The following is a 26,645-nucleotide window of genomic DNA, read 5'->3' on the forward strand; positions in this document are numbered from 1 at the left end:
CTGCCATAAGCTAGTGCCATAAGGCCACTGGGTTCTCCCAGATGGTCCTGACCAGAACCATCCTTCCTTGGAAGAGAAAGATTCTTCTGCCCGAGACCATAGCTCCATGGTTCAAAACATGCTTTACATCAGGGGCAGTGAACCTTTTTCAGCCTGAGGGCTGAATTCAATTTCAGAGAAGCTCCGTGGTGGCTCATTCCAGCAGTGGATGGGGCTGAAGGCAAAAGGAGCTGAGCCAAAATACAAAAAATCCTAAACAGCATGTTGTCACGTAGAGCACTTCCTGCCAGGAACTCAGCCTTTGGAGAGGCATCTCAAACTTTTAGAATGAGGGAGGGATCTGCCCCAAAGCTGGGAAATCACCAAAAGATTGGGGTTTGGGGGAAAGGGCATGGCCTTCTGGGGAGCCCTGAGAGGGATGGATTTGGCCCCCAGGAGGGCCTGAGGTGCACAAAGCCCCAGGTCCAATCCCTGGCATCTCCAGTTACAGGATTGCAGGGACCAGGTGATGGGAAAGACTGTCTGAGCCCCTGGAATGCTGCTGCCACTCAGAGTACACAATACAGGGCTAGGTGGAACCAAAGGTCTGACAATATAATTTCTTAAACTGATCTAAGGCAGCTTCATAAGTAAAAGCTAAGGGTGATAAGGCTGATCACTTTGATGCCGTAGTTCTTCTGAGGCTTCTGTGTTAGGACAGGAGCAAAATGGGCTAGATGATGATGATATTATTTATTTAGTTATTAGATTGTATACCGCCAACTGGCAAATGTCCTCATGGCTGTTTACAATCATAACATGAAACTACAACACCAATAAAATAAACATAAATAAATAAATAAATAATAAAACGACGCAAGTATCAAAATAATAAATGTTAAAACATATTAAAACATATTAAAAACATGCACGCATGTGTTCACACACAAGCAAGCCCCACTTTTCTCCACAAGTGTGTACAAGCGATTAACACCAACCAACTGGACGGTGCCTGTAGAGAAAGCACAGACCCTTCCCATGCTCATGGCTGCACGTTCTCCGACTGCCGCGCTGATTGGAACTAGCTGCAACAGTCTCCGTGTTCTGTCTGGTTCATGCTCATGTTTCTGCTTGCGCTCATAGACTTCTATGCATGAGAATGTAAGGGGAAAATAGGCAGGCTTAGCACACAGCGGTAGGCAACATGACGCCCCCCATGTGTGTTGGACTACAGCTCCCATAATCCCCAGGCATTGTCCATGCTGGCTGGGACTAATGGGAGTTGTAGTCCAAAACATGTGGAGGGCATGAAGTTGCCTGCCCCAGACAGAGAAGAATTATCACTTATAATGCCCTTTAATATATGGGAAACTCGGTGTTATGTAGCAGTGTAAACATACAGGGACCTAAAAATGAACCACAAACCAATGTTCAGGCAGAGATGAGCATTTAACCTTCTCCCCCTGCCCCTTAAAGCTTAATTTAAAAAACATGGGTTGGATCCAAAGGTGGTCCTGTAGAAGATGCCTTCTGCTGACAAAAGGACTGTTTCTATGCCTCATGCTAAAGTGTAGTGTGAAAAAACATGAACACTAAATGCAAAGTTGTTCTTTTGCTTGCACAAGAAAGCCTGAACTGCTATAGATCCTACTTACTATAGTACTGGCTAGGTTCAGACATAAAATAAACCATGGTTTGTTTGTTTTAATGAACTTGTGGCTCCTCATAAGCCATGGTTTGTTTTGGGCCAACAAACCAAGTTCTGAAACTACAGTTTGAAGCTGGTTTGCAAACCACAGGTTGTGCTAATTATGGCTTTCTGTTCTGTCCGAATTCACATGCACTGAGCACACTTAGAGGTTGCTGCACGATGGAGATGGGAATGAACTTTTGAAGCTGAGTCTTGAAGCAGCTCAGAACCATGGTTTGCCTGTTGCATCTGAAAGCTCAAACCAAAGTGTGGGCTCTTAACTATTGTTAGGAAAAACCATGGTTTGGCATGTTATCTGACTTAAGCCACTCTGTGAATTAATGTGCAGTATTAGCAGTTATTTTCCTTCTGCTCATAGTTCTTTGGGTCCAACCATGTGTCTGTTTACCTTTAAGATCAGCTGGTCCTTGAACCAGGAACCTTCAGGTCTATGGTAAGCTGTTCAAGCCTGGAGCTTGGAGAGAGAGGAGATATCTGGGCTCTTTCATGGTTCTAAGTTCAGCCTATTAAATGGCCTTGACTAGGATAGCCTGTATGAATGCTCCCATGCCTGGATCTGAGTGAAGGCCAAGCTTTAGAGTTGGCCAAATGGTCTCCTGTTCACACCTGCCTTGGAGTGAGATTTCCGCTTATTTCTGGCCTGTCAAAGATACCTTCATCCTCTTACCAACAGCTCCTGGGCTTCTCTGGCAAGACTTGCACCTCATCCTGCAGCTACTTGGTCTAATCTTCTTTGGTCAACTACATTCCACTGCTAACAGGCACATTCTCAATCATTATACTTAGCTCAATTTCTTATTGAAGTAAAGTAAGTCAATACAGCCCAGACTGAATTAAGTGCATCTATGCTGGCTGTTGCAACAGGCTTAGATCAACTGGTTTAAAATAACATCTTCTGTTAAGCTGAGCTCTGTAAGTCTTTACACAACACTTGAGTCAGTGAACTTCTTGTGCCTACAAGAGACTGCTGATTGTTCCCAAACCGACTTTAGACTATTTTGCTTCTGTGACTGCAGAATTATATCCCTTCATGGCAGTCGTTAAGTTCCATTATCACTCCATTTGAAAGGTAAACAGGAATCCGCCCTTCCCTGGGCCTGCACCATCAATGGAGAAACCTGGCTGAGTGGCACTCTGTAGAATTGGATTTGAACTGAATTGTTAATGGAAGCTTGGATAAGGCATCTTAAAGTTCCTGATGAGGTTATAAATAGGCATATAGTCTGAAGGCATACAAAGTAGCAACCTTGTTGAAGCTAAGCAGGTATGTGGCTGGTCAGTAGCTGGATGGGAGATCACCTGGGAGAAAAGTTGGATATAGAGTCAATAAATAAATCTAAGGACTCTAAAAGGATGGGGGAAGTGTTGAATGGATGCCCATAAAACTGCTCCTCGACACCTTACATCTGGGGTGGGGAAGCCAGCTTCGATCATCCCCGTCCTTGTAGTCCACCAATATCTGGAGGGCCACAGGTTCCCTATCTCTGTCTTGAGTGGAGCAAAGAGCGAGAGAGAAATGTTCACTTCTTGTCTCCTGTGGTTATCTTTAGTAATTGTTTTGAAGCCCTGTGCAACTATTTATTTATTTATTTATTTATTTATTTATTTTATTAATCGCCCATCTGACTGGTCACCCAGCCACTCTGGGCGATGTACAACCCCCATAAAACAATTTAAAACAATAAAATTTTACCATAATTTTTTTTTTTTAAATACCCTAACCCACCCCAAATGCCTGCCTGAACAACCAGGTTTTTAATGCACGACGGAAGCTCATTAAAGAGAGGGCATGACGGAGTTCCCTAGGGAGGGAGTTCCACAGAGTGGGGGCCACCACAGAGAAGGCCCTCTCCCTCGTCCCCACCAGTCTAGCTGTCCTGGCTGATGGGACAGAGAGAAGGCCATCTGAGGCTGATCTTGTTAAGCGGCCTGTCTGGTGTTGCTGGAGGCGCTCCTTAAGATAGGCTGGGCCGGAACCATATAGGGTTTTAAAGGTCAAAACCAACACCTTGAATTTGGCCCGGAAAACAACTGGTAACCAGTGCAACTCCTTCAGCACTGGAGTGATGTGATCTCGCCGGCGGCTGCCTTTAATCAGGCGAGCCGCCGCGTTCTGTACCAGCTGCAGCTTCCGAACCGTCTTCAAGGGTAACCCCACGTAGAGCGCATTACAGTAGTCTAAACGAGAGGAGACCAGGGCATGTACTACCGATGGGAGCAGATGGTCGGGAAGGAAGGGGCGCAGCCGTCGTATCAGATGGAGTTGATACAGCGCTGTCCGGCTCACAGCTGACACCTGAGCCTCCATGGACAGCTGGGAGTCCAAAATGACCCCCAGGCTGCGGACCTGGTCTCTCAATGGTAGCCGTACCCCATTCAACACCAGGTCAACATCCCCCAGCCTCCTCTTGTCTCCCACCAAAAGTACCTCGGTCTTGTCAGGGTTGAGCTTCAGCTTATTCCTCCCCATCCAGCCACTCACCATCTCCAGACATTTGGACAGGGATTCTACGGCCAACCTTGGTGAAGATTTGAATGAGAGGTAGAGCTGCGTGTCATCCGCATATTGATGACACTGCACCCCAAACCTCCTGATGATAGCCCCCAGTGGCTTCACATAAATGTTAAATAGCATCGGGGAGAGGATGGAACCCTGTGGCACCCCACAAGTAAGTGGCCACGGGTCCGAAACCTCCTCTCCCAGTGCTACCCTCTGGTACCTGCCGGAGAGGAAGGACCGGAACCACCGCAATACAGTGTCTCCAATGCCCATCCCCTCCAGGCGGTCCAGGAGGATACCATGGTCAACGGTATCAAAAGCCGCTGAGAGGTCGAGGAGAACAAGGAAGGAGCATTCACCCCTATCCAGAGCCCTCCTCATATCATCCACCAAGGCGACCAAGGCCGTTTCTGTCCCATGCCCAGGCCTGAAGCCCGACTGAAATGGGTCTAGATAATCAGTTTCTTCCAAGTGTGCCTTCAACTGCACCGCCACCACCCCCTCAATCACCTTGCCCAAAAATGGCAGATTTGAGACTGGGCGAAAGTTGTTCAGAACTTGAGGATCCAAGGAGGGCTTCTTTAAGAGTGGTCTTATAACTGCCTCCTTGAGGGCTGTTGGCATCACTCCCTCCTCAAGGGAGGCGTTCACCACCGCCCTGATCCCTTCACCCAGTCTCTCTCTGCAGCTCATAATGAGCCAAGATGGGCAAGGATCAAGTAAGCAGGTGGTCGGCCTTACAGATGAAAGCACCTTGTCCACTTCATCAGGAGGAAGAAGCTGGAACCGATCCCACAAAACCGGTTTGCCACAGGCCGCCTCTTGCTCACTAACTGTATCCACAGTGTGCAGAGTAACACACCTAATCTGATCAATTTTATCTGCAAAGTGCCTTGCCAAAGCCTCACAGGAGGCCTTAGAATGCTCCAGTGGTTCCGGAGCCACAGGACCGACCAAGCTCCGGACCACTTGGAACAGCCTCCTGGGGCAGCACTCTGCAGACGCGATGGAGGCAGCATAATATTCCTTTTTTGCTGCCTTCACCGCCACGTGATAGGCTGAAGATATAGCTCTAGCCTGTGTCTGATCGTCTTTGGAGCGAGACTTCCGCCACCGGCGCTCTAGCCGTCTCACCTCCTGTTTCAGAGCTCGTAACCGCGGATTGAACCATGGTGCAGTCCGAGCCCTGTTCAGGGGGAGAGGGCGTTTCGGAGCCACCCGATCTAATGCCCCGGTGATTGCGGCATTCCAGCCACCCACCAGGGTCTCGACCGAGTGGCCGTTGGCATGCCCCAGAGAATCCCCAAGCGCGTTCAGGAATCCATTTGGATCCATAAGACGCCTGGGGCGGACCATTTTAATGGGTCCTCCACCCCTGCGGAGGGGTTGTGGAACCGAGAAGTCCAACATCACCAGATAGTGATCTGACCATGACAAGGGGGTGGTGGATATACCCCCGACTTCCAGATCACTCCCCGCTTCTCCAGAAACAAACACAAGGTCTAGTGCATGACCGGCTACATGGGTGGGCCCAGTTAGAATATGGTGCAGCTCCCAGGAGGCCATGGTCTCCATGAAGTCCCGAGGTGCTCCTGTGAGGATGGCCTCCGAATGTACGTTGAAGTCCCCCAACACCAGTAAGTTAGGGGACTGTACACGCACATCAGAGACCACCTCAAGCACCTCGGCCAGGGAGTCAGTCGTGCAGCGAGGTGGACGGTACACGAGCAGAATCCCCAGACTGCCCTTCGGGCCCAACCTCCAGTACATGCACTCAGCAACCTTGGTCTCCCGGAGAGGGGGTCTGGTGAAGACCAAGGACTCTCGGTAGATAACAGCCACTCCCCCTCCCCGATCCCCAGCCCTCGGCTGCTGTGCATACGAAAATCCAGCTGGACACATGGCTGCAAGGGTTGGAGCAGCAGCCTCTGCCAGCCGGGTCTCCGTAATACATGCCAGGTCTGCACCCTCATCCAGGATCATGTCATGGATGAGGGAGGTTTTCTGGGTAACAGACCTGGCATTGCAGAGCAGCAAACGAAGGCCAGAAGATGGGGTCACGCCTCCCCCAGCCATCCTTTGGCTCTGGGCAGGCCCGGAGCAGGGGACAGATACTACACATCTCTCCCTTGTTCCCCTTACCTGGCATGGCCTGCCCCTAGCGCTCCGCCAGCGCCTGCCGCCCAGCCTCGGTATGTTCTGGCCCCCAACACTCCCCCCACTGCCTCCATCAGGTGGACACATGCCCCCTCACTCCCGCCTATCAGGCAGGCTACCCACCCGTAAAAACACAACAAAATCCCCCCCAACAAAATAAAACAAACAAACAAAACAATTAAAATCCCCTTAAAAATGCCAGGCAGGAGTCCACAGGGAAGGCCTAGTGGCGGTGGTAGTGGCGGCGGCAGCGGCAGCAGGCCCAGCAGCAGCAAGCACGCCTCTTCCCTGGTGGTGGTGGTGGTGGTGGCTTCTCCTGCAGGCCCTGGCTCTCCCAGGCCACCTCAGCCAGCCAGCTTATGTAGCCCCTCCAGGGAGGGGCAGGTGGAGCAGCACAGCTGGCTCGGTACCTGGGGGCCTGGTCCTGCAGGGACTGGCGGTCTGCCAGGCAGAAGTCCACAAGGAAGGCCTGGTGGTGGTGGCAGCAGCGGCGGCGGCAGCTGCAGGCCCAGCGGCGGCGGCAGCAGCAGGCCCAGCGGCGGCAAGCATGCCTCTTCCCCAGTGGTGGTGGTGGTGGCTTCTCCTGCAGGCCCTGGCAGGTTCAACTACAGTTGAAAGGAGATCTTGGGTGTACCTGAACATAGGATATCTGAGAGCCGGTCCTCTGCCTTACTCCGCATCATGGAGTGAAACCTTCTTGTGAGTATTCTGTATGGTTCCCAAAGGTAAAACAGAGGTAACCTATATTTCTGTGCACTCTACCTCCTCTTCTTCTGAGTTCATGAGCCCCAGCTTTATTATGCAATGAGTTGCTACTTCACTTTAACAAGCTGAATGAGCAGGTAAGTCTCGAATGAAAGGGTTGCCCTAATGAAAGGGTTCCCCTTCATGGATCACTGCCTTGTTGTGGCGAAGGGGCTTGCGTAACTCAGTGAAGCCATAAGCTATGCCGTGCAGGGCCACCCAAGACGGACAGGTCATGGTGGAGGGTTCTGACAAAATGTGGTCCACTGGAGAAGGCAATGGCAACCCACTCCAGTATTCTTGCCAAGAAAACCCCATGGAACGTATCACAAGGCTAAAAGAGATGACGCCGGAAGATGAGCCCCTCAGGTCGGAAGGTGTCCAATATATTACTGGGGAAGAGCAGAGGGTATTTCCAAGTAGTGCCAGAAAGAGTGAAGCGGCTGGGCCAAAGCCGAAAGGACACTAAGCTGTGGATGTGTCTGGTGGTGAAAAGAAAATCCGATGCTGTAAAGAACAATATTGTTTAGGAACCTGGAATGTAAGATCAGTGAATCAAGGTAAGCTGGAGGTGGTCAAACATGAGATGGCAAGACTGAACATCGACATCTTGGGAATCAGCGAACTCAAATGGACAGGCATGGGCGAATTTAATTCAGGTGACCATCATATCTACTACTGTGGGCAAGAATCCCTTAGAAGAAATGGAGTAGCACTCATAGTCAACAAAAAGGTGGGAAAAGCAGTACTGGGGTACAATCTCAAAAATGATAGAATGATCTCAGTACGAATCCAAGGCAAACAATTCAATATCACATTAATTCAAGTCTATGCCCCAACTACTGATGCCAAAGAAGCTGAGGTTGATCGGTTCTATGAAGACCTACAACACCTTCTAGAACTAACACCAAAAAAAGATGTGCTCTTCATCATAGGGGATTGGAATGCTAAAGTAGGAAGTCAAGAAATCACCGGGATAACAGGCAGGCATGCCTTGGTGTACAAAATGAAGCAGGACAAAAGCTAATAGAGTTTTGCCAAGAGAACACGCTGATCATAGCAAACACTCTTTTCCAACAGCACAAGAGGCGACTCTACACATGGATATCACCAGATGGTCAATATCGAAAACAGATTGATTACGTCCTTTGCAGCCAAAGATGGAGAAGCTCTATACAGTCAGTAGAAACAAGACCTGGAGCTGACTGTGGCTCAGATCATGAGCTTCTTGTTGCAAAATTTTGGCTTAAATTGAAGAACGTAGGGAAAACCACTAAACCATTCAGGTATGACCTAAATCATATCCCTTATGAATATACAGTGGAGGTGAGGAATAGATTCAAGGGATTAGACCTGATAGACAGAGTGCCTGAGGAACTCTGGACGGAGGTCCGTAACATTGTTCAGGAGGCAGCAACGAAATCCATCCCAAAGAAAAAGAAATGCAAGAAAGCCAATTGGCTGTCTGATGAGGCTTTACAAGTAGCTGAGGAAAGAAGGGAAGCGAAAAGCAAGGGAGAAAGGGGAAGATATAGCCAACTGAATGCAGAGTTCCAGAGAATAGCAAGGAGAGAGAAGAAGGCCTTCTTAAATGAACAATGCAAAGAAATCGAGGAAAACAATAGAATGGGAAAGACTAGAGATCTTTTCAACAAAATCGGAGATATCAAGGGAATGTTTTGTGCAAAGACGGGCATGATAAAGGACAAAGAAGGCAGGGACCTAACAGAAGCAGATGAGATTAAGAAGAGGTGGAAAGAATACACAGAAGAACTATAAGGAAAGATCTTAATGTCCCTGATAGCCGTGATAGTGCAGTCACTGAACTTGAGCCGGACATCCTAGAGAGTGAAGTCAAGTGGGCTTTAGGAAGCATTAGTAACAACAAAGCTAGCGGAGATGACAGTATTCCAGCTGAGCTATTTAAAATCCTAAAAGATGATGCTGTTAAAGTGCTGCACTCAATATGCCAACAAATTTGGAACACTCAACAGTGGCCGCAAGACTGGAAAAGGTCAGTTTACATTCCAATTCCAAAGAAGGGCAACGCCAAAGAGTGTTCAAACTACCGTACAATTGCGCTCATTTCACATGCCAGCAAGGTTATGCTCCAAATCCTACAAGCTAGGCTTCAGCAGTATGCGAACCGAGAACTACCGGAAGTACAAGCTGGGTTTCGAAGAGGCAGAGGAACTAGAGATCAAATCACCAACATTCGCTGGATCATGGAGAAAGCAAGAGAATTCCAGAAAAACATCTATTTCTGCTTCATTGACTACGCTAAAGCCTTTGATTGTGTGGATCACAACAAACTGTGGCAAATTCTTAAAGTGATGGGAGTACCAGACCACCTTACCTGTCTCCTGAGAAACCTGTACGAGGGTCAAGAAGCAACAGGACACGACTGAACAACAACAACAACTGAACAATGAAAGGGTTGTTGTTTTCTTTCAAGTGAGCTTGGTATCATCTTTTGTAGGGTGGCACTGGAGAAAGAGTTGTGGGTTTTCCTTAAGATGGTGCAGCTCATGCTGACTCCCACAGCTGAATTGGGGGATCCTCTATTCTGACATAATGATAAGTCATATTTAACTGAAAACAGAAGGGAAAGCTTCCAGTCTGCTTGTGGCCATGGCAGAGGAGAAGGGAGGGAGCATGCATGAGCCCAAGGCTTGCACACATAATACTTAGCCATCGTTTCTATTTGCATCTGAACTAAATCAGTGCCTGAGGTAACCCAGTCCTATGCTTTGTTTGGGGATTCATGCTGACTACTGCAGTGTAAGGAGACCATGCTTAAAAGAAATTAGCTGACCTTCAAGCCTGGCTCCCATGTCATCTAAGTTCCCCCCTCCTAGAAACAGCAGATATTGAGGAGTGGGGGGTACCTAAAGCAGAGCTTCAATTGCCGGAGGTCACAAATCCTCAAAATGAGGCCCTTTGAAAAGACTAGGGGATAACTATATGCTCATTTGGGGGCAAAGAGGTCGTGTGGGGAAATTCAGAGCTCCTCCATGCAGGCTGAGGGCATGGTGCAGCAGTTGAGTGAGAGAGAAGGCTCTGGGATGAGAACTCCATACTGACATTTTGGCTCCAGTGGCTTCACCATTTCCTGTGGTGGTCATTTGGCCTACTTTACAGAGGACAGTGCTCTATTTGCAGGGCTGTCCAGCCCAAGGCCAGTTCAAGGATAAACATGCCTAAGTATGGAGAGCTTAGGAGCACTGAGGGTGCAATCGATAGGACTGTGCCCTACATGTCCTTTAGTCTCACCATGCTGTCCTTCACCTCAGGCAGCAAAATGCCAGTCATCAAGTTTGAAGGTTTTCTTCTCCTGTTTGCTTTTTTAGCTGGCAGTAATTGACTGATCTTTGTATCACCACCTACATAGACTTTGTCCAGGGAAATGCCTGACCAACCCTGTGAGTTTCTAGTCATACTGTAATCATTGCTTCAATAGCGTGGCATTCCTATAACTTCACTTTATTTCCTTCCTTTCGCTTTCTTTTCTCGTCCATCTCAGTGAAAGATTTTTTTTCAGTGAAACCCTGAGTTCCAAACTCTTCAACTTCTGTTTATTATTTATTGTTTTATACTGTTTAAATTGATTTTTTCTGTACGCCACCCTGAGAACTTAATGATATAGGGCGGGATACAAATGTTTTACATACATACATACCAGGCTGGCATCAAGGGTAGGCATGGTTGGGCACCTGCCGAAGCCCCACACCCCAGCAGAGGCCCACTGGCAAGAGCCTGCTGGACTTGCTCCTCCTCTTCACTGTCACCACCTGCTTGTTCACCTGCCTCTTGCTCTGGCCCATACAATGGTGGAGGTGCGAAGGAAGAGGAGCAGTAGATGTCACTGCCTGGCAAGCAAGCAGGTGAAAACAATGATGAGAAAAAGGAGAAAGAGAGTAGCAGAAAGGTTTCTTAATGGAGGTGACCCAAAACACCTGGAGCCAGCACTGCATATAAGCCCTGTTTGGGTGTTTATTTGGGGTGGGGAGTAAGGCTACACTCACTGGCCACACCCCTGCCATCATGGTCTCACCTGCCCTGTCCATGCATTGGAGCAGAAGGGCCGAGGCAGGGAGTCTGCTCTATGTAGCCTCCCCATGTGATCTAGAGCCCCCCTGCACATGATTGGAATCACACTAGTAATGAATGCCCCAACAGAGCGATACAGCTGCCTTATACCATTGGTCCATTTAGCGCAGTGTTGTCTGCTCTGATTGGCAGCAGTTCATCAGGGTCACCTCGTATTTGCTGTTTGACCTTCTCTTTTCTCACTGGAGATGTCATATGCATGTTCTTGCATCTCATACACACACTTTCAAACATGGAGGGGGAGTTGCATGCACATCCTATATACGTGGACGGAGAAAGACTCTGATCCAGCTCCAGTTGTTTTTTACATATGACAAGAAGCATGCCTACTTGAACAGATGAATCTGATTCACTCCTGTTCACATCAGAAGCATTCATCAAGTGCAATGGAGACTAAGGGGCTGTTCACACAACACACTAACCGACACTCAGTGGTTGAGTGTGGATTATTGTTGAACTGTGGGTTGTTTGTTGAACTGTGGGTTAACATGTTGTCTGAACCCAGGATATTTTCCACAAAGTGGCTTGTTAACCATGCAGTATGGCTTATTTTTCTCAAACAAGCCACCTTGAGAATCCATGGTTGATTCTTGGGTCGTTCAGCATGGTTAACAAGCCACCCTGCATGGTTAACAGCCACCCTATGGAAAATGTCCTGGGTTCAGATAGCATGGTAATCCACGGTTCAACAAACAACCCACACTCAACCACAGAGCATGTGTTAGCGTGTTGTGTGAACAACCCTTAAAAGTCTTTCTTTCAGCTGAAAGAGGAAGAGCACGAAGGGAGAGACTGTTTAGCTCAGCCTTCCCTAATCTTATGGCATCCAGATGTGTTGGACTACAAGTCCCAACAACCTCTCCAGCAAGCTTGACACATGATTGGGGATGATAGGAGTTGTAGCATGGTTTTTAAGAAAATTTGATTGGTACTCTTTTTTTTCTCCCCTTGCACTTTAGGGGAAGAACCATAATGGCTCAGTGGTAGAGTGAATGCTTTGCATGCAAAAGATCCCACGTTCAATCCCTGGTACCAGGAGTTTAAAAATATTAACTAGCAGGTGATAGGAAAGTCCACACTCTGGCTGAGATGGTGGAGAGCAGCTGCTACCAGTCAGGGTAGACAATACTGGGCTAGTAGAGCAAAGAAATGAATAAGTGGCCCCTCCTGCGACTGTCCCCGCCAGCAGCCATACCAGCAGGCTGAGATGAGATGAGAGGATTATTTTTTTCCTCTTCCCTCCCCATTCCTTTTTCCTTGGGTGTCGTGTCTTTTTAGATTGTAAGCCTGTGTGCAGGGACTGTCTTGTTTAATTGATTATATATAAACCACTCTGGGAGCCCTTTTGGCATTTTTTTTCCAAATAAATAGTCAGTCAGTCATTTTTTTAATATATATATATATATATATATATATATAATGCGGTGGCTTAGTGGTTAAGACGCTGAACTGCAGACTGGAAGGTCGGCAGGTCAGCAGTTCGAGACCCGAGTGCCGCGTGATGGAGTGAGCTCCTGTCTTCAGTCCCAGCTCCTGCCAACCTAGCAGTTCGAAAGCAAGAAATTGCAAGTAGATAAATAGGTACCGCTTCAGCGGGAAAGGTAACAGCGTTCCGTGCACCTCGGTGTTCAGTCATGCCGGCCACATGACCACGGAAGCGTCTTCGGACAGCGCTGGCTCTTCGGCTTAGAAACGGGGATGAGCACCGCACCCTAGAGTCGGACACGACTGGTTGGGCACACCTTTACCTTTATATATATATATATATATATATATATATGAAATGAACTGCAATTTGTAGATTATAAAAGGCAATGTTTGTAGTGCTGACTAACTTACGGAACAGGATATGAATTTTCTTTTTTATTCTCCACCCTCTGGTTGAGTCATAATAGGGTTCAACAGGGCAAAGATTACATATGTCTCTGTATGTGCGTGTGTGTGTGTGTGTGTGTGTGTGTGTACAAATATCAGGTGCTCATAAACACTCAGCACTGGTTTGGTGCCAATCTATTCGAGGACAGTCGGGCAATTTCTCAGTATGTCGCGCGGAGGAAAGAACAGGGCGCTGCTGATTATCAATTCTGACTTCTACAGCAGATGGTCCTCAGAGACACTCTCATCAAGACCTGGGGCCAAGAGGGAAGCAGACAGGCTTTTCAAAGCATTATCTGAGTGCAACTATGCTGTGAAATTGTGCTATGATTTGACAGCTAAGGAAATAGAAGAAATTTATGAGGAAGGTATGCAAATTGTTTTGTCTGTGTCATGTTCGACAAACAGGAGCATGTCCATAGGAGGGTGACCAGATGGTGATGGAGGGGTCAAAAAATCAAGTCCCGGTTGAAAGAGCTGGGTATGTTTAGCTTGGAAAAGACAAGGTTAAGGGGAGACGTGACAGCGGTCTTGAAATATCAGAAGAGAGAACAGACTTGTTCTCTGTTGCAGGACTTGAAGCAAGGGGCAGAAATTGCAGGGAAGCAGATTTTGGCTATACTGTTAGGGGAAATGTCCTAACAAGAACAGCTACAGTGCTCACTGGGTGATCGTGGGCTCATCAGTACCTCTCAGCCAAACCCACCTTATAGGGTTGTTGTGAGGACAAAATGGGTCAGGGAAAGTCTTCAGAGGGAATGCTATCCCATCAAGAACTCCCACACCTAGGTTGGCTTACCTACTGACCAACAAGACCCTCAACATTGGCTACACTAGCTGGGGCTGATGGAAGTTGTAAACCCCATCTATAAGGCCACAAGTCACCCACCCCTGATTTAGAACACCGAAAAGACAGTTCTATTTTGGCAAGCTTTTTGTGATCTTCATTATGTGCTTACAGCATATTCATATGCAGGTCTACTCAGAAGTAAGTTCCACTGCATTCTATAGAACTTCAGTTCTTATTGGATTGCAACCTTGCTGCCTTTTAGGCTGCAATACTATGCACACTTATCTGGGAATAAGTCCCATGGAACTCAGAGGGACTTATGTCCGAGCAACTATAGTGGATGGCATTGTTAGACATTTAGTTTGTAAGCAGCTTTTATTGGTGTTTCTTCTCTTGTTTTGTTGTTGTTGGCTTTTTTAAAGGACGGTGTATTTTAACCTTGATTATAAATTACTTTGGATATTTTATTGAAAAGCAGGCTATAAATTTGGATAAGAGAATAATAAAAATACTTCTCTATCCCATGTCTTTGCAGAATGCCATGCAGAACACGGGGACTGTTTTGTAAGCATTATTTCCAGTCATGGAACAGAAGGGAGCATCTTTGACTGTGAAGGACAACCCGTTCACCTCACACAGATTTTTGAGATATTATCACAAAGATCTCATAAACTTGCAGGAAAGCCCAAAATCTTCTTTATACAGGTAAGATCGGGAATTGCAGGCTTGTAACTTCAACGTGTTGTAAACAGTCACAATGGTGATGGGGAAATTCTCTGTCTGGTAAGATTGCCAGCATTTATGCAGCACATAGAGATAACAATGGGAAAGGAAAGTAACCCCTGTTTCAGTCAAAAATTAAAATAGATATGTGTTCATAAAATCCCAGTTCTCATACCAAAACACATTGTCACCAAAACACATATACAATTACTAAAATCTCTGCCTGCTGTATTTATTTTGGCCACAATAGACAGCCCTGCATTGTTTTAAACATGTGCGTACATGTTTGTGTTGAAAGATAAGTGGGACCTGCGACAAAACGTTGCAATGTAGAGTGCTCCTGATCCGAGTTTCCAGCCAGCTAGCTATGTCCTCTTTCAGGTTACTCCATTTCACCCCCCCGCAATTGTTTCCTACCTGTTCTCCATCCCCCTCCCTACAGTCAATCAACATTCTATGATCACTAAGAATGTTCATTCTTCATTTGACTTTTTTGTGGTGTCATTCCCACCCCCCACCCCTATTTTTTCAGGGTCTGCAAACTGCTTCTGCATGGATATGTGCGTGTGAGTGAGTGAATGCATGGGTGTGTGTTATATGTGAGAATGGGTGTGTGAATAGGGGAGGGGCCATAGCTCAGTAACAGAGCAATGCTTTTCAGGCAGAAGGTCCCAGGTTCAATTCCCAAGCATCTCCAGCTAGGGCTGGGAAAAAATTCTGCCTGAAACCCTGGATGGCTGCTGCCAGTCAGTGCTGACAATATTCCTCTGTGCGTGTGTGTGTGTGCGCGCGCGCGCGCGTGCGCACGTGTGTGTGTGTGTAATGTGTGAAGGTGTATTGCTGCATCTCCGATGGGGGTGTGCGAAGGAAGCGGCCCCACTCACTTTAGCTTTGGCCCACTCTTCAGGGGGCCGCCCATTTCTGGTATGCAACCCCGGGAGGTTTCCCTGGAATGGAAAAAGCTTCCCCACCCCTGTTTTAAGTTATCACGGGACTCTTCATTGGCTTTGCTAACAAGGCTACCCTTCTTGAATTGGAACATTAGGTTAGCTCAAAGTGGCATGGACACATTTAGGCTGCAATCTTATACGCACCTACCTGGGACTAAGCCTCATGTCACTGAATGGGGCATACGTGTGAGTAGAGGATTGCACCTTCTGATTCTTTCATGCAGTGGGTCAAAACGAGTTTCATCAGCACTAACCTAACCCAATGAAGCCGATGTTCAGGAAATGCACATTATGTTCACCTAACAGTGACGTGCTAGGTATCCATTCTAGTGTGTATGCATGTATGACTCAGATGTCACAAGGGAGAGGAGGTGCACAAGTTCTGCCCATTTGTCATCAGGGATTAATCTGTCTTTTGCACCAAGGAATTTCCAGCATCAGCTTTAGTGCATTTCCTGGTCTCTAGTATCAATAGAATGACCGATGCACTCTGAACCATCCCCAATGGTTGACACGATTATATAGGAATTTCCACCCATCCACCCCCAGGCAAATACCAGCTTCAGAGCAGGGATTTTTCTCAGGGGAGGAAAAACTTAAATTCTCCTTCCATGCCGACTCAACCCCCATAATTACCAGACCCCAGTTTGCATTTCTAACCCCCCCCCCCCTGCATGTTAAATGCAAAGATGCATTTAATGTCACCTCTAGTTTGACCCTAAATTGAACCCAGAAAGAAACTGGAAACCCGTAAGGATGATACAGCAAAGGAGTCACACATTCCTGCTACTCATGCTCTGGGAATAGGGGTATAAGGTAAGCAACAAGAAGGCAGGATACAGCCCTGGGGGCGTGGGATCCAAGCAAACTTTCCTGGGCTATGCACACTACACAGGGGGCTGCTGTTGGAAGCACATAAAAAGCCACTGAGTAACTGCTGTGCTCACTTGTTTTCAAGGCCTGCCGTGGAGAGGACATAGAGCATGGTGTGTACCTGCAGACAGATAGCGCTGGACCAGAAACTGACTGTTTCTCACACTATCTCTCCATCCCTGACAATACTGCAGTCATGTTTGCTTGCAGTCCAGGTATGTAAGTCTAACAACCCAACTGTTTACTCTGAGGCAAATTCCACCAGGTGTGCCCAAGTAAGTTGTGGGATTGCTGCCTAAGAATTAGCATTGCATTCTCAAATGTTTTATTTACAGCTTGGAATTCCTGTTCTTAAGGTAGCAGAGGAAAAGTTAGAGAACAGCTTGTTTGAGGCATAATGTGGGCAGCTGGTCAGGCAGAATGGATTGATCTCATTTCCCATTGGATTGGTCTCTGCTTGCAACTGAACACAGTTAAGCAAATTCAGAGTCATTCTATACCACAGGCAGAGGGAAGGGATAAATCAGAGATATATAACTGGCAAGAATATATGAAACAGCTTCTGAACTTCCTCTTACCAAATGGCAGGACCACTCTATGTGGACAGTTAAAACCTGGAATTTCAAGAGCAACAGCACCTTCTAGAACCTTAACTCATCCTAGATTTAGCAACCCTTTCTCATATGGGCACCTTGGAGAACTCCTTTAGAGTTCTGACTGAAACTCATAGTGGATTCAGTGCCCCACTGACATCAGAGCCACCAGCCTTCACTGAGTTCTAATGTACCAGGTTTGAGAAAATCTATTTGGTAGACATCACCTTAACAAAGGGGAACCAATGTCCTTACTGCTCTTTCTCTTGCATTCTCAGGTTATGTTTCCTTCATCAATCAATGGGAATCCATGTTCCTCAAGGCCTTACTGGACTTGCTTAGAGGAGAGGAACGCCATCTTGAAGTCACCCGTTTAATGACTCGGATTAGCGGGAAAGTTGCTTTCCATTGCGAAGCGAGAGGAGTGCACAGTGGCGCTAAAGAGATGCCCTGCTTTGTCACTAACATGGTGGGGCCGGTTTACCCCTTCTCTTCACAAAGAAGTCAGGCCTCAGGCGATCAGGGTTCAAGATGACCCTGCAGGAAGGAGGCATCAATCCTGCTTCATAGGAAATGACTCTTGAGAATGACAGAATAACGAAGCACTCGGATTAGCTGCATGTCTGTGTCAACAACGACCCCCGTGTAGCAAGGACTACCTCTACCATGAGAAATAAGTTATTGCCATAAATATAGTGTCATAAATTTAATAGCAGCCCATGCCCAATCTCCCCTGGTAGACAAATACATCTATTGTTTTGTTTGGATTTGATTACATTAGGTTGTGTCCAGACTTAGTCTTGTACAGCTTAAGAGGCATCCATTTTGCCTTCCTTTTCTTCTTTGTATTCTATTGGTTCCAGAATTAGAAATACTTTGAGTGGACCCATTGAAATCAACGGGACTTGTTAGAATTTGCCCCACTGATTTCAATAGGTCTGTGCTAAGCATGAAGTCTGCATCCAATCCATTGCATGTACCTTCTACTTTTCCCGTAATGTTTAAAATCTAATTCTACAAACTCATTGCCTAGAGCCTAACTAAACATACCTTATTCCAGCACTAAGAAGAAGGGATTCTTTCTCTCCTGCTTTCGTTTTCCAACTAGATAAGTACAAGTGAGCCCTTGGCAGGGTGGAGTGTTTCTGCTCAGGGTTCCAGCCCGGCATGCCCTCCTCCAGCATACTCCAATCCCACTCCTGAGCAGCACTATGGGGCCACTGATGGGGCTGTTTTGGGGTTCTTTTCCCACCCTTTCTTCCTTTCTTGTACTTCTGCAAATGTCGGGGTTTCCCTGAGCCTGCTGCTATCTCTTGCTTGTGCATGGGTGGAGCCATTTCGGCTACGTAAGGATCCACATTTGGAGAACGAGTTTGCGCCTAGTGTATAGCATAGATGCAGAACCTCAGTCCCAGGAGCCACATTTGGCCATTGGCCTCACCCGCCACTGGAATGCAACCTCAAAAGCTTTTGTGAGATGGAATTCAGCCCTTGGGCCGGAAGAGACCCTTCACCCTGGTATATACTATTACAAATACTCCTCTCTCTGTTCCTGCAGATGGCCATTCAGTATACCTCTCTGTAATCCCAATTTTCATTTGCCTTAACTTCCTATTTACCAGAGACAACTATTTTCTGCTAGTCATCTCTGATAATCTGAGAGTGATAACCACTCTCCCGATTTTGATTTATTTTTTGGTCTTCTCAAGATAACCTTATTAAAGTTGTTTTAGTTTGAGGTGCTAACACTGTCACGCTTCAGCTCTTTATATTATTCTGTATAGTACAATCTGCACTGACCTCTCATAGAGAGGGAATGTATATGGTAGTCCAAGGCATTTTATATATTTTTTAAATGCAATAAAAACATAATGCACCTTTCCCCATCCTGGTGGCCTCCAGATCTTTGGAGTACAAGTCCCAGCATCCCCATGCAGCATGGTCAGTGGTCGGCAGTAATATGAGTTGTACTCCAAAACATCTGGAAGGCACCTGATTGGGAAAGCATGATCCGATTGCATCAAATGAAACAGAACACCAATTAAATGCTAGTGAGCAGGAGAGGACACAGCAGCTGGCAAGCCGAGCTGCCACCATTGCTTTCTCCTCCTTCTGCCTGCTTTGCCGAGCTGAAACTGGGGCCCTCCTCCCCTCACAGAACCCATGAGAACCAGCCACTCTGTGAGCAGGAGAGGAAGAAGATGGGAACGGTCATCACCACCTCTGTAAAAAGTCTACTGTGTTAATGACATATTTATTCTTATTGACCACACATAAACCACTCTTAAGACTCTTGTCAGCTGAACAGTGAGGATGGAGTGGCCACGTGTCTTACTTTACAGAGAACAGTCCTCCGTTTGGAGGTGTTAGATAAAAAGTCCTTGCTTTCGGTTTAGAAGAAAAGGATGCCAGGCAGGCAGCAGTGGATCCAACACTATTTTATTGAACGTTTTGCAAAATGGGTGCAGAGCAGTCTGGACCCCGAGACACGTGTGCAAAAGCCCTTTATATCATATCGCTTCTATTGTTCTTACCAGTAACCAATGAAACAGTTAGTACATCGGCTCACTAAGTCAATATTCAATAAACAGTCACTATCAGCTTACCAAGCTGTTAGTCATGAGCGCGTCAGTATGATTCCCTTTTTGCTCCACCTATATTTTCCCACCACTCGGGCTCTTACATAACTTGAGACGCCAACGGTTATGGAGTCTCCTTTTTTTTCTAACAATTCCCTCCTTTAAGTCTTTATTCACGTCTTAAAGCATTTAAAATGGAGTTTCTTTATCAGCACAATAAAGCAAGAGCATCTGTTTTGACAGAGCGGTTTCAATTAACCGCTGGGATAAGCCTCTAGCGCAGGGGATAATGCAACAACCAAATAACACTAAAACTCCTATCATCACTACAAGTGAAATAAGGATTGAGGCTGCTAGATGTTTCCATTTTCCAAACCATCTCTCTAACCAGGCAGTCACGGGGTTGTTAATCCCTGAATTCTCGGCTAATTCTTCAGACAAGGCGGTGAGGTCCTGCAAAGCCCTTGTTACCGTGCCATCTGGGGCAGTGTTGTTAGGGATGAAGGTGCAACACCATCCACCTAGCATGACACAAACCCCTCCCTTTTCTGCTAACATCATATTAAGAACACGCCAATTTTCCCAAGCCATTTGGCTGGTGGCATTTAGCTGCTCAGCCAATTTTTTTACAGCATCTCGAGTATAGTTTATAAACCTCTGTTGATTATAATAAATGTAATTGATCCAATCTACATTTTTGTTAATGGTCACCTACCAAAACAGGGTAGATTCAAATTTTGCAGAAATTTGATTTCTTCTTTTGAACTCGTCTGGCACTCCCCTTGTTACTCCTATAGAGTCAATATATATTTGATCATCAAAAGGGGTTACTGATCGTTTCTGCCGGGGTTGGCCAGTCTTCTCTGCTGGATGGTATGCAATTGAAAAGGGGACTGCCAACTGAACTAACCCACAAGCTCCGGACCAATTGGAGGGCAATACCTCATACAACTCTAGACCACCACAATACCACCAGAGATCAGCTTGTGGGATTGAAAGGGAATTATTCCTAAAGCGGGTGGAATTAACACATCTTACTTTATTCGTCAGGTTCCCTATACACCCCTCTGTGTCTGCAAGGTTTCGGTGTATGCATCCGGTATGGTTTCTTCTTTGCAGGAAGACTGTGGAAGGTCTGACGCGATTCTTTATTTTGAGTGGGGGGTATAATTTATTGAGGGTTTGGCATTCCTCCTCTCCCCATGCATCAGGGTGTTGGAACAAACGGATCACGCAGGTGAGGAGGGAAGGAGTGTCCCACCCCAGTGGAAAAGGCAGCACCTTTGCTACAGATCTCCCTGTGGCACAAACAAAACAGTCAGACTTATTTAAAGACTTGGCTGTATACTTTATCCACTCTAACCACACATTATCAGTTTCCTCTGTTATTGGGATTCCTAACCTGGTTCTCCAGGGACGCCTCTCTTTCTCGGGGATCTGTACCAGAAGTGGTTTGAGGGGTGTTGGTGTGACATTTTGGGGTTTTATCTTAAAGCTGTCAAGCCCAAGTCCTTGAGGTATTACCATCTACGTTAATATTTCTTTAACTAACATTACCAACATCACCCACAATACTTGCTTCATATTACAAGTTTTTTGTAATTCGAACCCGAGCTTTTCCCAGATGTTGTGACTTGTACATTACAGGCGATTGTGGCTCCTGGATGGCTTCTTCGCCTGTGTCCCTGGCAGCTTCCGGAGGGGTGCCAGGGAGCAAAGGACCGTTGCCCGTGTCCTCTTGTTCTTTCCAGGTGACAGAAGGAAGCAAGGGTCGCTTAAATGGCTTTATTCGGCTGCAATGTGTCCATTTACTAGAACCCACAAGCTTTACACACGAGTGGCTGGTTGGTCCCACCAAATAAGGCCCCTCTCACCCTTCCTTTAAAGCTTCTTTATTCCACTTTTTCAGCAACACCTCGTCTCCTGTCTGGAAGAGATGGATAGGTGCATCTAACGGCAGTCTCTGAAATGGAATGGAATAAGCTCGTAGCTGTGAAAGAACAGACTGTAGAGAAGTCAACTGATCCCTTAGCATCTGATCACCCACCTCCCACTTGACTTCCTCCCTCCTTCCGCAGTGTACCCGAGGCGGGAACCCAAACATCAGTTCGAAGGGGGACAATTTTATGTCCTTTCTTGGCATCCTTCGAAGCTTCGTTAAAGCTTTTAGCAGAGCCTCAACCCAAGTGAGCTTTACCCCTCGTTGGAGTTTGGTTAAAGTTTCCTTGAGGCTCCGATTGATTCTTTCAACTTGTCCACTTGCCTGGGGCCTCCAGGGGCAATGTAAATGCCACTCTACTCCCAGAGCTTGTGCTAGCCCCCGTGTAATAACTGAGGTGAAATGTGAGCCCTGATCGGACTCTATAACTTCGGGCAGGGAGAACCGGGGCACCACCTCCTGTAACAATTTAGCAACAACAGTTTTAGCTTGGCAGTTCCTACATGGAAACGCCTCTACCCACCCCATCATTTGACATACTATTACAAGCAAATACCTGTAACCCCTACATGGTGGCATCTCAGCAAAATCAATCTGCACCCTCTGGAAAGGATAGTAGGCCCATGGTCGCCCTCCTTTTGGAGGAGGGGGTGCCCTGGGAGGGTTGGTTTTCTGGCAGACTTCACAGGTTGCGGCTAGTCGGTGGGCGCATACAGTTAAGCCAGGGGAGACAAACAGCTTCTTGCAATAGTCGATCATGGCTGATGCTCCAGGGTGTCCAAGAGAATGGTGAACTTGCTCTAGAACAACCCTCTGCAGGGTCTGTGGAAGAAGCAGTCTTTCATCTGTCATCTGGATCCATCCGTCGTCGCAGGGACTTATTCCGTGTTCTTGTGCCATCTGTAACTCAGCAGGGGAGTATGTGGGGTGCTCTTTTCTTTTGGGTAGAATGAGGAATGTTCCTTGGACTCTGGCTGCTCTTTTTGCGGCCTCATCTGCCTTCTGGTTTCCCTGTCTCCATTTTTCCTCTTTTTCTTTCCCATGGGCTTGGACGTGGACAACAGCTACTTGTGAGGGTAGCTGGAGGGCATCCAGAAGATCCACTATTAGGCCGCCATTAGCCACTGGAGATCCGTTTGCTGTAAGGAATCCCCTCTCTTTCCACAGTTGCCCATGAGCATGCACAACGGCGAAGGCATTTTTGCTATCAGTATAAATATTTACTCGCTTTCCCTTGCTGGCTTGCAGGGCTCTTGTCAGGGCTACCAGTTCAGCGGATTGGGCGGAGAAATGAGGAGGCAGCCTTTCCTCATGCACACGCTCCTGTGTAGCACCTTCCATCTAGCATATAGCTAGATCCATCTACAAACAGATCTCTGGCTCCCTCTGTTGGTTCATCCTCAAGGTCCGGTCGGCCTTTGGTGTCTAGGTCTAATACTTCAAGGCAGTCATGATCTGGGAGTCCTGATCCGTTTGTGCCCAGTAATGTTGGCAGTAGCGTGGCGATATTAAAGCTAGAGCAAGCCTTAAAAGTGATGTTTTCGTTTGTTAGTAAACCTATTTCATATCGGGAATGCCGGGCTGGGTTGAGAAATTTGCTTCCTCCTCCTGATCCTAAAATTTGTGGCACTCCATGCGGCATCCAAACTTCAATGGGTCTTCCCATCGTCATTTTCTCGGCTTCGGTACAGATCAGAGCTGTTGCCACTACTGCCCTCAGGCAACTTGGCCATCCTCGTGCTACGACATCTAGGACTTTGGAATAATATCCCACTGGTCTCCAAGAGGGCCCTTTTCGCTGGCAAAGCACTCCCGAAGCTATGCCCTTATTTTCATGCACATAAAGTCTAAATGGCCGGCTGGGATTTGGTATGGCTAGAGCAGGTGGTGACACAAGAGCAGCTTTAAGACTGAGAAAAGACTTATTCATTTCCTTAGTCCATTTCCATTTATCCAGTCTATCTTTCTGCAGCGCCTCATACAGCGGCCGCGCTGTCTCCCCATAGTTTGCTATCCATAGTCGGCAGAATCCGGTCAACCCCAGGTAGGCCCTCAATTCGCGGGGGGACTTAGGGACAGGAGTGTCACGGATGACTTCGACTCTTTCTTGCCCTAGGCTCCGAGTCCCTTTAGTTATGTGGTAGCCTAGGAATTTTACAGTTGGTTGGGCCAAGTGTACTTTTTCTTTTGACACTTTATACCCCCCCCCCCGCTAGATAGTTGAGGAGGGAAACCGTCCCACTCAGGCACGCATTCTTGGCCTTGGCTGAAATCAGGAGGTCGTCACAGTACTGGAGGAGATGCACCTCTGAGTGCTGCTGGACCCAGGGTTCGAGATCCTTTTGGAGCTGCTGGCCAAAGATGACGGTGAGAGATTGAGCCCCTGAGGGATGACTGTCTATGCTAATTGAACTTTTGACCCCCCCTCTGGGCTCTCCCATTCAAAGGCGAACAAAGGCCTTGAATCAGGGTGGAGGGGGATGCTGAAAAAGGCGTCTTTTAGGTCTATGACAGTGAACCAGGCGTGCTCTTCCGGAATTCGTACAAGGAGGGTGTGTGGGTTGGGGACCACAGGATGGGGGGCCTCGATCTGCTGATTAATGAGCCGGAGGTCTTGCACTAAGCGGTAGCCCTTGCCCCCCCCTCCCCTTTTTGGCACAGCGATGATGGGCGTGTTATAGGGGGACATTATCTCAATGAGCCGGCCTTCTTCTCGGAGCTTTGTTATTACTGGTTGTAGGCCCTCCTTTCCTTGGCGGGAAAGGGGATACTGTTTCACATGAACAGGCCTTGCTCCCTCCTTGAGGGGAATTTTGTATGGTGCTGCCGACTTGGCACGAGAGGCCCCTCCAATCCCGGCCCAAGCTAGAGGGTTGACTCTGTTTTCTATTAGGCTCCAGGTACTATTTCGTGAGAGGGGTCCTTCTCGGGGGCATCTAACCGCTGGGCGGGCCCCTCAGGAGAGGGTGGTGGTTGCAACGGGTGTGGTCGCCCTGCGACGGCTGTCCCGTAGGGAGGAGGAAGCAGTAGGTCCTCCGGTGCCGTGGCCACGACCCTGGGTGGTCCTTCTTTTGGTGGTTTCCTTTTGACGACCATGGGAAGGGCAAGGGACGTGCATTTAACAACCCACGGAGCGGGCCTGCCGCCAAGGGGCACACAAGTTGCCCACGAATCAATATAAGGGAACTGGTCCCAACTTCCCCTCTGTGCTACTATTGTTCGCACATCAGATACCAAGGTTGGGTCAAAAGACCCCTCGGGTGGCCATTTGGGTTCTAATATTGGCCATTCCCAGGTGCAAAAAAAGACAAGATGATCCTTTGTCATCTTAGTTCCATAATCCTGCTTAAAACGTGACCAATTGCGCAAACAACACTCCAAGGGCGTATGGGACTTCTTCGCAGACTTAGATTGGGACCCGCCCATGACGGTGGGAATTTCAATCAGCAATTCTTGAGCTTCGCCCTCCTCTGACCTAGCCCGTCTCCGGGGTAAGGAAATGCAGATCGGGGCTCCCCACTCGCTTCGCCCGTAGGCGTCTCACACAGTCACAAACACACCACCGTCCCGCGTTTATCCCCTAATGTAAGCTGTTTCACTTACCCCAAAAGCCTCTTCTGTCCCGCCCGCAGCTGCATCCAGCTGCTTATTGATCCACTGCCGGTGCCTAAAAGGAGTGATCACGTCTCCCTCTTCCTCTGGCGTTGGTCCCCAGGCACCTCTGCCACCACCGTCGTGAGGAGAAGGCAGTGTAAAACAACCGCCTGTGGCCACTTCTCCTCTGCGGCCCCTCGGCTCAGCGCGAAGGGGACGCGCCCCGAAGCAGGATCCGAGTCATGGCACCAAATTGTTAGATAAAAAGTCCTTGCTTTCGGTTTAGAAGAAAAGGATGCCAGGCAGGCAGCAGTGGATCCAACACTATTTTATTGAACGTTTTGCAAAACGGGTGCAGAGCAGTCTGGACCCCAAGACACGTGTGCAAAAGCCCTTTATATCATATCGCTTCTATTATTCTTACCAGTAACCAATGAAACAGTTAGTACATCGGCTCACTAAGTCAATATTCAATAAACATTCACTATCAGCTTACCAAGCTGTTAGTCATGAGCGCGTCAGTATGATTCCCTTTTTGCTCCGCCTATATTTTCCCGCCACTCGGGCTCTTACGTAACTTGAGACGCCAACGGTTATGGAGTCTCCTTTTTTTCTAACAGAGGCATCCTCTATTAATGGTGCTGAGCAGTCCAAGTCCAGTGTAAAGATAAAGAACCGTAAGATGGAGACCAGGGGGCCTTGGGGTTGCCCATCAAGAGTCAGCATCTGGACTGACTGAGCAGTGACTGAGCAGGCACACAGGGCACCTGATCACAGTCTTCCCTGCTGTGGTGAGATGTATGGTATTTCTCTTGAAAGTCTAGTCATCATTTATAAATGTGCACCTATGCATATAAATTAGCGATATGCAAATCTGGGTCCTCTTTTGGTGATGAGTTTCTGTGTGACCATAAGTCATGCGGCATAAAAACAGCATAAAAACGCTTAAAATAAGTAAATAAAACAGCGGATGGAGCCTTGGCACCCCAATGAGGCTTAGGAGGATAAAAAGGAGTTTGCCTGATGCCTAAAGGATAACAGAGTAGGCACCGAGTGGGCCTCTCTGGGGAGGCAGACAGGCAAAAAGGCAGCATTCAAGAATGATCACTAAGAATCACTGGGCTTGTCAAGTTCAGTGGCTCCTTTTATCACCAGGCCAAAGTTTAAACTTCACACTATTGGGGAGGGTGTCATAGAGAAGGATCTGCAATGTCATACTTTGTGTTTCACTATTAAACTTCAGCCTCATGCAGGCGACTGCGGCCAGGGTGCACTAAATGCACAGAGCAGGGACAGGATCGTGGCTGCAGGCCCCACCCTCTATGGATACATCAGCTGCTTGCACACAGCACATGGACACGTGCATATACAGTAAAATGCATGTGGGTCAGGGTGCAGATCCTCTTCAAGCCTGTGGGCCGAATTCCATTTCAGAGAAGTTTTCAGGGGTCATGTCATGTGGTGGGGGAGGGGCAAAGGCAAAAGAGGACAGGGCTAAAGATGCCAACATATTTCAGCTTAAAGCTCT

General features: G+C 47.5%; 1 protein-coding gene across 1 annotated transcript; it reads left to right on the forward strand.

The window, feature by feature from the left end:
- The first annotated feature begins 13,194 nt into the window (after nt 1–13,194).
- LOC146340559 (caspase-3-like) lies at nt 13,195–19,635 on the forward strand. Its single transcript, XM_084803835.1, has 4 exons — nt 13,195–13,444; nt 14,402–14,571; nt 16,498–16,627; nt 17,284–19,635. Exons 1-4 carry the CDS (start codon nt 13,243–13,245, stop codon nt 17,538–17,540), a joined length of 759 nt encoding a protein of 252 aa, XP_084659961.1. The 5' UTR covers nt 13,195–13,242; the 3' UTR covers nt 17,541–19,635.
- The last annotated feature ends 7,010 nt before the right edge of the window (nt 19,636–26,645 follow it).

This window comes from Heloderma suspectum, chromosome 6 (genome assembly GCF_057233095.1).
Source record: "Heloderma suspectum isolate Gila_16-S chromosome 6, 16-S_ref, whole genome shotgun sequence".
Taxonomy (NCBI): Eukaryota; Metazoa; Chordata; class Lepidosauria; order Squamata; family Helodermatidae; genus Heloderma; species Heloderma suspectum.

Coding starts and splice junctions, on each gene's coding strand:
- LOC146340559 (XM_084803835.1), top strand. CDS start 13,243: ATGTCGCGCGGAGGAAAGAACAGGGCGCTGCTGATTATCAATTCTGAC. Junction 14,572..16,497: donor CCAAAATCTTCTTTATACAG/GTAAGATCGGGA, acceptor CTTGTTTTCAAG/GCCTGCCGTGGAGAGGACAT. Junction 16,628..17,283: donor CATGTTTGCTTGCAGTCCAG/GTATGTAAGTCT, acceptor TTGCATTCTCAG/GTTATGTTTCCTTCATCAAT.